At 33.8% G+C, this 12,553-nt stretch overlaps 1 protein-coding gene across 7 annotated transcripts in view; it reads right to left on the bottom strand.

Moving 5' to 3' along the window:
- The window catches only part of ALS2 (alsin Rho guanine nucleotide exchange factor ALS2), a 97,451-nt gene that overhangs the window by 62,280 nt on the left and 22,618 nt on the right, over positions 1 to 12,553 (bottom strand). For 6 of the 7 annotated variants that reach the window (XM_056807324.1, XM_056807323.1, XM_016425188.2 and 3 more), the window contains 5 exons: positions 11,760 to 11,914; positions 8,974 to 9,923; positions 5,281 to 5,638; positions 3,148 to 3,316; positions 807 to 903 (listed from right to left, as the gene is read on the bottom strand). In XM_056807324.1, the coding sequence (XP_056663302.1) occupies positions 807 to 903; positions 3,148 to 3,316; positions 5,281 to 5,638; positions 8,974 to 9,923; positions 11,760 to 11,914 (1,729 nt within the window). The remainder of the gene's footprint in view (positions 1 to 806; positions 904 to 3,147; positions 3,317 to 5,280; positions 5,639 to 8,973; positions 9,924 to 11,759; positions 11,915 to 12,553) is intronic. The other variant, XM_016425193.2, reaches the window with a different exon arrangement.

Here is a 12,553-nt window from a genome sequence, read left to right as displayed (position 1 = left end):
GAAAGTTCTGAAGGAGCTCAGTGTTTTCCTTTCCCAACTTGGGAAACACTACTGAATATCTACTGTGGTTTTTATAAATTGTTTAACTCTGAGAAGACCAAAGAAAAACCTGGTCTTTGGTCTGGAACAGACTCGGAGTCCTAACTGGATTCTTGTTAAGACTCAACTAGTTAGCCTTTGCTACTTTAGAATTTGAAGGCGAAGTTAAGAATTATAAGGATAATTGCTGTAGTTTTTATTTAGATAGTATAAATTTGGATTAGTCAGATCAGGGAGCAGTAGTGTAGCCTGTGAAACATAGGCGAAGCGATTCTTTGCGGAACCTGGGAATCTATTTGGGTAGATTTAGAATCCTTTAGAATTAGAAATCCTTTATTTATATTATAAAGTATTATATAATAATATAACATATTATAAAATATTATATAATTTTTATTTTATGTAGCTCACCATTTTTTTTTATTTTTACAGTTCTAAAAATTGATTTAGGTACTGATACAGACATCACTTTGAAGTCTGTGACTCTATAACAAAGACTTTAGAATATTTTTTTTTTAGTTTCTTAATTAAAGGTTCCTTCCTTCCCCACTTCTTCTCCAAGCAAAAAACTTCATGATTAACATGAGTTCATAAATATTCCCAAACTATGGGTATATAATCTTTCTATTTCTTTCTGGTGAACATATGGACAATTTCATGCATAGCTAACCTTTCTGAGAAAAAAAAAAAACATGCCATAAGCCTATGTCACTGGTTCAAACCCAATCCTCTGAAATGAAATTAGCATATAATTACTCTTCTCATACCTGGGATTTAGCAGTGAGAGCAAGGGAATGATGACCACCAGCTGCCAGTTGAATTACTTCTTTACCATCTAAACATTTTACACATAATGGCTGAAGTCTAGAAAACCACCAAAAAAAAAACACAAATAACAAAAAACCCCACAATTTTAAGTTATACTAAGAACCAATAAAAAGTAGACCTAGCCTACCTAAAATATCAGATTAAATGTTCAAGTTAACAGACAATAAAAAAAATACTGAAGGATTGAATAGCTAAAGTATTAAATATTTTCTCAAATCCACAAAGTAATGTTATAAGGTTTTCAGCAGCATTATTAACTTAGTTTTTGGCTAGTCAGCAATCCTTATAATTTAGAACATAATGAGATTCAAACTGCACACATGGTACTTATTAGAAAAAGGAAATGCAAACTGGAGAGAAACAAAGGATTAGGACAGTTAAGTTTTTCTGTAGTTTCTCTTATTCTGTAGGGCATATAGACAAAATAGTCATTTTGGATTTTGATCTGATATCACACAAACTTCATAAAACATCCAATTTATTTTCCATTTTAATTTGAGTTTCTAGGTACTTATCTTTAACCAAACAAAATTGAAAATAAAGTAAATGTAACTAAAATACAAAGGGAAACTGACAATCGGGGAAAAAAATCTTTTTAGGAAATATATCAATAACAATCTGATACCAAATTAACACAAATATAAAAACTAAAACAAATATGAGATTAACACAAAAAAAGAAAGCTAGAGTATAATATGCTGCATATATTGTCAAACAGTAGACATGCCAGTTGGTTTTGCTAAAATTTTTTGTTTGTTTATATTTGATAGAAGGAAAAGTTTGCTGGATAGAGTAGTGGTTCCCATTTGCTGGTTCACAAACCCCTTGGAAGATTCATGCTAAAAATTCTCTACTGAGGTCTTCAGTAGTAAATAATTTCACACTATTTTGTTGTTGTTGTAAAGGGTTTGTGGGATAAATACATAGGGAACCATTGTGGGATAGACCATAGGAGTAGAGGAAGAAGGAAGAATATATTCAGAATTAATATGATATGAAAACAATCATCAAAAAAATATTTTTAAAGGTAAATTTTCTTGTTGAACGGAATCATGTAAAGTCTTCAAGTTATATTATCAACAATTTTGTAATATTTATTGACTTTTTATAAAATTCCAAATGCTCAAGATTACCAAGATATAATAGCATCTTTAACTTAGCGTTGCTTGCTTGTATACCAATATGAATAAGCGTTCAAATTTTAAAAAGTCTACACAAGGACACTAAATTCTTTTTTCTAGAAAAATATTTAAGAGCCTAGAGAGATCTTTATCAAATTAATGAAACTTTTAAGTTGGACAAAAGTTCAGTTTCATTGAGGCTCACTGGATAAATACTTAGAAGTTAATCCACTTATGTGACATGTAAAAATGGTGCATGGATTTCAAAGCTATCAGCAGCAATATCTTGGAAGATTGAGTTAATACTCCATGAAAAGGCTATGTAGCTACGTAACATCTTTATGCACCTATTTTTTTCTGTTTTACTTCTATTTTCTCCTTTTGTCTTTCTCTACCGTGTTTCTCTTCATTAACTGGCCATAACAGGGGACTTAAGTACATTTTTTATCTGTTGCATTACTGAATTGTTGAAATGCTCTTCCTTATCATCTCTACCCTCCCAAAAAAGAATCACCGACTTCCCTTAAAACTTAACTCAACGACCATTTTCCAGGAAGCCATTCCTGGGCCCCACAGATATTCTGCTAGTGCCTTCCAGTTATGACTATCTTCCATCTATTCTACTTTTTATGTACTGACTTGTTTTTTTCCCAATAAGAATGTAATTAGAGAGCAAAAACTGTTTGTTTGTTTTTTTAATTTAATTTTTACCCCAGTCCTTAGGCACAATACCCAGCACACAATAAGTACTTACTATAAGCTTACTGGTTCATATGCTTGTTCTTAAATTTCAAAATAGTTGAATGGAATATTCTACACCCCCCACTCCCAATCTCATGCCATCCACTTTCTGTTTTAGTTGGTTTAAAAAGGTGGTCATTATCCATGCATAGACAAAACAAGGGAATTCTACAGAACAATTTCAAATTTGTCCTGGAAAATTAAATTAAAACATTTTTACAAACACATGATGTCATATGTTACAAAATGAGAAAGGAGGGGCTATTTAACCTAATTAATTTTAGTACTTTTAAACCACTACTAAAACATAAGTTCCTTGAGGATATGTAATTTATCTTTACATCTCTCACACCTAGATAAATGCTTGTTGAATTAATGTTTATTAAACCCAGTGTTTATTGTTAAATCTTAATCTTACCTAGGCAAAACATCACCATGTCCTAGCTGTCCTTCTTTTCCTTTTCCCCAAGTCCACACTTCAGTCCTTAAAGAAGGGAGGAGGGCATCTGCTTCCCCACTATATGTAGGTGTCAATACCACTGTACGTGTTTTTGCCCGGGCAGCTTTTCTCAGAAGCCTGGGAGAAACTAAGAACATAAAATTGGCATATAAAGCGTTTTGAAAAACTATTTCCTCAAGACATATATTATAGGTTTTGTGTTTTTTACCTACTTAAAAGAAAAATGAAAAAATTTCTAAGACCAGGAATCAAATGAAAATATATAGGATTCAGCTACATAGCATGAAAACTTAAAGAACTTCTCAAGAAAAGAAAAATGAGACACATAGCAAAGAATTTTTAAATGTTTTATAAAGAGACACCTAGCCAAAACTATTCAGATAACTCAAACTATCTTACTCAAAAAGAAATGCTATGCTCTTTTTAGATGGATTCCAAAGAGAACAAAGTACAACTGACTTGGTGAAAGAAAAAATATAAACAGATTTAGGAGAATCAGCAGGTACTTATTCGTCATATGAGGTGAACCATAGAGGACAACAAATGAAAAATCATTCTGATGAATTTATCATCCACCCTCTAGACATAAAGACAGTCAAATAGGCATTCTCAATATTTTCTCAGACAAATACTAATTTCTGATAAAAAAATTTTTTAGAAGATTGAAAAGATATATTTGAAATTCTTTTGCAATTTTCAATGTCTAATCTAGCCTGTTTTCGTTATACTTGAAAATAGCTTTCTAGTGATCCTTTAATGATAAACTGTTTCACATATAACTACATTTTATGAGGTGAAGTATATGCTGAAAATAAAGCACTTTAAAGTTAAATTCATTGTTATTCTTTAAGAGCTGTAACACAGATAACAAAAATTCTACCTAACTTTATATGGAAGAAACTTACTCATTTCAATCACTAAAGTCAAAAAATGATCTGAAGAGATAAAAAATATGGTCTAATTTCCTGTACAATCTGCTTCCCATCCTGGTCTTGGTGCCTGTCTCACTTAATAAGCTATTGGTGAATAGCTTTTAGATAACAGTATAGTAGCAAGTGAGGAGAGTAGGGCTGAATACTCCTGATACTAATAGCAAAAAGCAGGGGACAGTGATAGCCAGCAAAGGTAGTGGAAATGGGAAGGGGAACTAACACAAATAATACAGGACAAAGAAGAGTTGTTGAGAAATGCAGAATAAGAACAGACAAGGAAGAGTAATATACAAACTAGGAAATGCGGTTTCTAGATCTTTACTAAAATAGTCTAGATGTCCCAGAGATTCCAACTAGAAAAGGATGTAGATATAAAAATCTAGTGTTTAGTAATTATTCTAAAAGAATAGTATTGGTAGTATCATTTCCTCTGCTCAGATTTTCTGTTTATTAATGCTTAAAGAGAAAGACTACTTCAGGACGGAGCAACTATCTATACATAAAGCAAAGTAACATCTTACTTATTCTAAGGTCACTTAAATGGCAATTTCAAATACCATAAGCAAAACAGCCTGTTTGTGTAACAACAACAACAACAACAAAATCAGTGCCTCAAAGGTTCTGAGTGAGGACCTAGGGGACCTTCCCAATAATAAAGTACATGAGTTTTAGTATATAATCTATTTACTCTTATGTTAAATACCATTCAAATAATCTTAGCATCTGATTTCCTAACAACTGATTAGATCACAATTGGTCACAGAGGAAAGGTGTGAAGAAATTAATATTTGAGAGATAAGGACTATTTATCACAAAAATAAAAACCTTCTTCAAGTCAACTGTCCGGTAGGAAGCCATCATTATTTTACAGCACAATGCAATAATGATATTCATAATGATCTTGGACTCTCAGGAAGAGAATGCTCTGTTTAAAGCAGTAGGGAACCAGGTGATATACTTTAGAAAGATTTTTATACAAAATGATTCAAATAAAAGAATTTCTAGCATTTAAAAGGGTAACATTTTATTTAGCTAGAAAATTCATTTATGTGTAAGATCTCATTCCTCAATAAAAAGTAAAGTCTTGTGATATAGTTGGTGAATTCAGAAGCACTTGGTCTTGTCAAAACTCATCCTTAGAAACTGACTAATGCCTTACCTTGTGATAATAATCCAGGAAGAGAAAGCCTTCTGCTAACTCCTTCAGATTCCTCTTCTCTAATATCCACAAGACTTGAACTCTTTTTTCCTTGCATTGATTCTAGTTTAACCTGCTCTTCTCGGCTATCCTTTAATCCTTCTGGGCCCAAGGAAGCATTGCCTGACTGAAGTCCACTTTCACAAGGAGCTATACTATAAAAGTTCATTACTTTCTTAAGAGACAGGGCTCCAGCTTCATATGTAGCCGCTACTCTCACACCAACCGCGGAGGCACAGGAAACCACTAAGCTGTTTAGAGCAGATGTACTTGTGGTTGGTGGGCTGGGGAGACTGGGATTTGGTTCTTCAGTAAGAGACTAAAAACACAGGGAAAAAAAAAGATGAACCCTTTTAGAAAACAAAGGGGATTTACCTTTAATACAAACATATATATATACTTCTTGATGAATTCAAAGTAAAAGGAAGTCTGTCTACTCTATTAATAGTATTCTTCATCAGAAATTTAAGATTTGATGGAAATCAGTACCATTTGACAATATGTTTATTGATATATATGTCTCTTTTTTTGGGGGGAGGGGTCCTGATGTTTTTTAAAATGCCCTCTTAGTGGCAAACAAGTAGAAGAAGAAAAATGACACTATTACTCAAATTGGTTACTGCAGATGTAGAGGGAGAGAAGTGGGGGAGGGAGTAAGGGAAGTAGAGAGGGGGAAAAGGGGAAGGGGAGAGGAAGAGAAAGATAAAGAGAGGAGAGGAGGGAGGGAGAGAGAGAAAGAAAGAGAGGGAGGGAAGGAGGGAGGGAGGGAGGGGGAGGGAGGGAGAGAGAGAGAGAGAGAGAGAGAGAGAGAGAGAGAGAGAGAGAGAGAGAGAGAGAGAGAGAGAAGAGAGAGAGAGGGGTCTGTCTTAAAGACCTTCTTAAAGAAAGCTAATAATAAAATGAACATTCTGGCATTATGTAGAGGAGTGGAGGTGAAGAGGAATGGGTACTCTTTATCTTGCCTAGGCTAGATGTGCAGAAGTAATTCATAGGTTTTATACCACTGTTGTTTACTATGGAAGCTTTGACCTTCTGTTTGGTGACCTGGGCCACAATCTGTTCCTTTTTAAAAGCAGCCTTGTGGTCCCCACAACTCTTAGGGGCTCACCATAATAGTGCCATACTAATGTGGATATCTGATCCATTTAGCCCTATTGCAGCTCACAACTCATAAACTCAACTGATCCATCAGCCATATCCCACTCCAGTAGTAAGGATTACAGTCATGTGCCACCAAGGCTTGATTTAAGACAGTAGAATGAAAATCTACTTGTTCTTCCAACTTCCTAAGAGATGGAGAAATGGACAAAATAGATATTGCAGAATTTAGGGATTTATGAAGGTTGTTTTAAAGAGTCTAGAAATTTTTATTTTAAGGAATATTTTTTAAAGTTTAATAAGCAGAAAAATTTAAAAATATGATATATATAAGTTTAAAGAAAGATTAACCCTATATGGCCTCTCAGCCTTTGGTGAAACAATGGAATGACTTAAACTTTAGGATATGATGCAATATATTATTTATCAGGAGCTAGTTTAGAAAGCTGAATAAATCATTACCTTTGCACCCATTCCTTAAATGTGACAGGTTAATAATTAAACATTTAGAAACCAACATCAGTTCATTTAGAAGAACATTTTTCCTACAACTTGCCAAATACATGTGTTTACTGAAAAGGAAAGCCATTATAACCATCAACTAAACTTAAATAAAGCTTTTAGTTTTATCAGCAAAGAGAACATTTAAAAAAGCCTACTTCCCATTCTAAAGGATCCTCAAAAGTATATACTCCATAATTTTCTTTGCCTTTTTCTTAAAAACAAAAACAAAACAAAACAAAAACAGCAATAATAACAATAGTACTTATTCATTGGGAGGTAATTTATAAATTTCTTGTTTCATTTTACTAAGGAGAGCAAAAGGAAAGAAATTTGTAAAAGATCATCAAAACCAATTATTGTAAACCAAGTAAATAAGGAGAAAACTTAAGGAAAGAAGAAAGGTCTTTGCTGGCTATATTTTTATAAGATTATGTTTTAAAAAAAAACCCAAAAAACTATTCTTTAATAAAATGAATTAGCACAAAAGTTAATAATGGATTCTGAAGCATTCTATGCCTCTACAACTTGAAGAGACCCCACCCAAATCACTTCCTTGGTGAAAATTTAAAAACTCTTCAGGGAAGTTCATAAATGCTTTTAAGATGGAGATATAGCCATATTTATAAAATCTGGCTTTAACCTTAAATGATATGGCAAAGTGGTTTCTCTTTAATCTGAATAAAAAATAAAAGCAATTTTGGTGAAGAACAGTTTTAAGCTGTTGCAAAGCAAAAATAACCAAGTTCAATAGCAAGAAATCATAGTTCCAAGTAAATTGCATCATTCAGATGTGCTTGCTCCCTTCATTAGAGGAAAAGAAACTTGCCAAATACATTTATTTACTGAAAAAGAAAGTCACTACTAAGACCACTAACTAAAGTCCAATAAGGCTTATGGTACTAGTACATGAAGTATTATCAGATTTAGGATATGAATTCAGGTTTTCTCTGTTCTTTACAATCATTAAAGCTATCATCAGAGGAAATTACTTCATATGAATAATAAAGTCAATGGAAAACAAATGTGAATTGTTGTAAGATTGCCTGCCACAAAAATTAACTGTGAAAGATATTTTAATTATAAAATGCCCACGCAATGGAATTTTGAAAATTATTATTCTGGAGAAAAGTCAAATAAGACAATTCACAGCCATAAAATTGAACTTCCCAAATACATTCCTGTTAAACTTTATCATTTCAATTTCATTTTTTTTTTGAGCGGCAACATAGCATATTGCATAGTCTTAAAGAGACAAGAGATGTGGACTAAATCCTGTCACACACAGGCTGGGAAAGTCTTAACGTTTATATTATCCTTGGAATCCTCATCAGTAAAATGGGGTAAATTGTTTTTAGACTACATTTACCTTAGAGAAATGTTGTGAAGCACTAAGAATGTGGGAATTTGCATTGAAAAATTTTAGTGCCTTTACCCCAAAGAACTTATCTGAACTTTCTACATGTTTTAGCTCATGTTAGAGGAACAAGGCAAAATTATGTTATCAGAACTGAACATCTCTCTTCCATTCTCATAAAATAAGGAATATAAAGAAGTATTCTAAAAGAAGTCTTCACAAATAGTGAAGAGATTCCATTGAACATACATATTTTGATTTTTTTGAAGAACAATTTATACTCTTCTTTGTATAACATCTTGCATTGAAAAGGTAGTGAATAATATTCCCTAGACTATTGTGAAAAGCAGTACAAATACACATAAGAATCTGTATGTATGGGTAGTCAGGTTAGGTAATATAAGTAATAGAGAATAAAATTTAGTATCTTGAACATAAAAATAAGGTAGGAAGGAAATGGCAAACTGTTGGCTCAAATAGCTCTATCCACTGTTTTGCACATAGTATGTAGTTATATCTGCAAAATATACATTAAACCGCCTAAAACTGAAATTAACAATTGATTTCAAATTAATCCATATTTCTTTCCTTAGTGTCAATTCTAAATAAGAAAAGAAATCTAGATTAACAAGTTAAAATGCTGAGAAATGCAGAGTTTAACAGTAATGACCCAATTTATTATAAAACCCAAGAGATACCTGTGCTACCTCTACCTCGCCACCTGTCTCAGGATGTCCTTGTAATGAATCATCCGACAACTTCTGTAAGCATGCTTTCTCTACGTGGTTGTCAGGGAATAATGGCACATTTCCCAAAATGGGAATGCCTGTGGCTTCGGTGATCTCTTGTTCAGGGTGGGTGGCCTCAGCATTCACTGGCTGCATATTTTCAATATTCACTTCGGAAGCAACAGACAAACCATTCTCTCTAAGAGTCTTCTTTTCTCCTCCCTGGCTTTTGGATAAATTTTTGCTTTCCAGACTCTCCCCTGTGGATGGAGTGATGGCATCATGGCTTTCTGCCTGGGTTTCTGATAGTGCCACACCTAATGGACAGCAATGACTATCAGAAATGATCACATGGTCTTCTTTGTCAGTCATAGTAATCAGGAGCTGGCTGCAGTGATTACATCTTTCTGGGACTGGCTTTACATCCTGTGAGGGGAGGCACTGTACGAGGGCTAAGCTGTGGGAATCACCACAGGCCACTTGGAGCACTACTCGCCCAGCGAGATGTTCTACTTTTTGTGGTTTTGTCACTGGGAAAGTAGTGGTGATGAGACCCAACTGACAACCCGTACCCCATGCCCATATCTCTCTGCTTATTGAGAGGGCCAAAGTGTGCTCCTCTCCACAAGCCAACTGCAAAATCCTGACTGATAACAAAGGGCTTGTCTCAGAGTCAGAAATACTGACGGGTGTTGGTTCTGGTACATGGTGCTGGTTAGCAATAGCACACTGGCCAGCAGAATTTTGCCCCCACATGTACACCATGCCATTCTCAGTTACTGCTCCACTGTGGAAGCTCCCTGTTGCCACAGTAATAACATGCTGTCCAACCAAAGCATTTTCTAGAAGAGGACTCTTTGGACAGATCTCTTCTGGTTCTGATCTCCAGGGAAGGTTCCCAAAGCTGTAGACTTCACCACCTGAAACAAAACATTAAATTAAAGGCTAGTGAAATTACCTAACATTGCAATATACAAATTCTCATAGTATAGCTGGGCAATTATTTCTTTCATTCCTATGCTAAAATAAAATCTTCATTGTATGCTCATTCATTTTCCTTTTAAAAATTATTTATTTTTTATATAAACTCTTATCTTTGAAAAACTTTTTATTTATTTAATAATCTATGTATAATTTAACAATATTTAATAAAATGTACTTATGTTAATTTTTATTTTAAAAAGTTTTAAATTTTCTGTCTTATAATCGAAACTGTATATTGGTTCCAAGGCAGAAGAGTGGTAAGGGCTGTGCAATGGGAATTAAGTGATTTGCCCAGGGTCACATAGCTAGAAAATGTCTAATCCAAATTTGAACCCAGGACCTCCCACACTAGGTCTGACTCTCAATCCACTGAGCAACCTAGCTGCTCCCATGCTCATCCATTTTCAACAAACAACAACATCCTAAGCTACAGTTAAGATTTGTGCAAATTGGCAAATGATGATGCATTTTAAAAGATAGAGGAGAAAAAGTCTTCTCAAGGTTCACGATAAATTTCTATTACAAATGAATAATAACAACAGTTCACATTTATGCAATACTTTAAGGTTTGCAAGGTGCTGTACATAAGTAATCTCACTGGACCCTTATGACAATCCTGGAAGGCAGGTACTGTTATTATTCTCATTTTACTATGAGGGAACTGAAGATGAGAGGTTAAATGACTTGCCCAGGGCCACACAGCTAGTGTCTAAGGTGGTATTTGCATTCAGATCTTCCTGACTCAGGCCAGCAGTCTTCCCCACTGTATTAATAAGAAAGTGTCTAGGACTTTCATGAATTTTACACCTGTGAAATTATCATATTTAGGTGTTTTCCAAAATGGCAGTTCTCCAAATCTCATTGTTTTTATATTTTGTAATTAAAATGTATTGTTAACAGTTTATTTTTATGGAGACCTTACAACAACTGAAATCTGTTTTCCTCTGGTTTTGTTACTCAAATAAGATGGTTTCCCTTGATTATAGCTTTGGTTTTAGTAGACTCATTAAGGTCTCAAACAATCTAAAAGGTTCCTAAGCTGTGGCTAGCTATTTTAAGAAAATTAAGTCAAGAGACAGAGTTAGCAACTATCTACATGAATTCAATCATTCATTCTTTCTGGAAGAGTCAAGGTAACTCATTTCAAAATTATTTGGTAAACAATTTACTAATTCAGAATTTTCATTCTTAAAAAAGTAATGCTCTCTCTGAATTCATATATTTCTTGATTTAAACTTTGAACTAACCCAAAACACTCTCTCTACATACACATATGTGTGTGCATGTGTTATATTACATATATATATATATAAATTTGAGAGAGAATTTTATAACAAAAATTAGCTAAGTAAGGTTCTCATTTAAATCAAAGATATCAAAAATGAAACCTTACTCTAATGCCCAAGTCCTCAACCATTTAAAGAGCCATACTATCTTATAAAGAGAATATGATTTCTTTTTCCCTGGCCCAACTGATATGATACAGAGAAGTACAGAAACTTTTACACTTGCTATAGTCTGATGTTTTATGCAACAGTTATCTCCATTCCTTCTCAATATAATTGAAAATACCTCCCAACTTAAATTTTATAGTGAAAAGATTCCAAATGATGGGTTATTTACTGATATTCATTAAATCTATCCTTAAGGATAAAGGATCACAACATACAATACATAAACTTAAGAATGAAGCTATTGTACAATCTTATTTTCAAGAGAGTTCACTTGACTCTGCTCTTAAATATCAAGTAGTAAATCCTAATATCCAATACCTTCAGTTAGAAGTACTCCATGACTCACGCCTAAGGCTGCTTGAAGCACAGTCTTTCCTCCCCATCCCGGCAGTCTCTCGGGTGTTATAGAGCAGAATCCTGCCTGCCAGACATGGACTAGGCCTCTTTCTTTGGCTCCTTCTGCCTCTGCTGAGCTATCAAAAACAAACCAGTACACAAAAAGCTTACACCTTTATGAAGATAAAGCTTGAATTTTTTATTTACAATACATTCATGAGACTGTGAGGTACCTTTCACCAACATAAGAAATCTAGTTTACTTGTTCCCTACTTTATGTTCCCTCTGTGGAAAGGCGCCAAGACAGTGGGCTCCTTAAAGATAAAATGGAATTATGTTTAAGTCTTCTAACCATTCATCTCTAATCAAAGAAAGTTCAAGGCCAATACGATTTGAAGAGTCCGAATACCAACAGAGGAGAAACCTAACACATTTAGTGATTAGAGTTGGCATATCCCTACTTTGATTGTACATCTAAATTCTGTTTTGAAAAAATAAAAAAAAATTTTTTAATTAAGAAGCACTTGTAAACAGAGCTAATAGAAAGAAGATAACTTGCTTTGTATTCTCCTACCTGGAAAACTTATGGTTACTGAAAAATAATAATTATCATAAGCTATGTTCAGACTCTGTAATTGCTAATAAGAAATATAAAATTCAGATTTATAGCAGAATCACCTAAAATATCATCCAAGTTATTCCTGCCTCACTCAGGCTCTGTCCAAAGTATCATCCTTTTGGTGGCCTTTAAGGATCACAAAGAAAGACCTGTTTAG

This window comes from Monodelphis domestica, chromosome 8 (genome assembly GCF_027887165.1).
Source record: "Monodelphis domestica isolate mMonDom1 chromosome 8, mMonDom1.pri, whole genome shotgun sequence".
Lineage (NCBI taxonomy): Eukaryota > Metazoa > Chordata > Mammalia > Didelphimorphia > Didelphidae > Monodelphis > Monodelphis domestica.
This window is presented reverse-complemented; position numbering and strand designations above follow the sequence as displayed.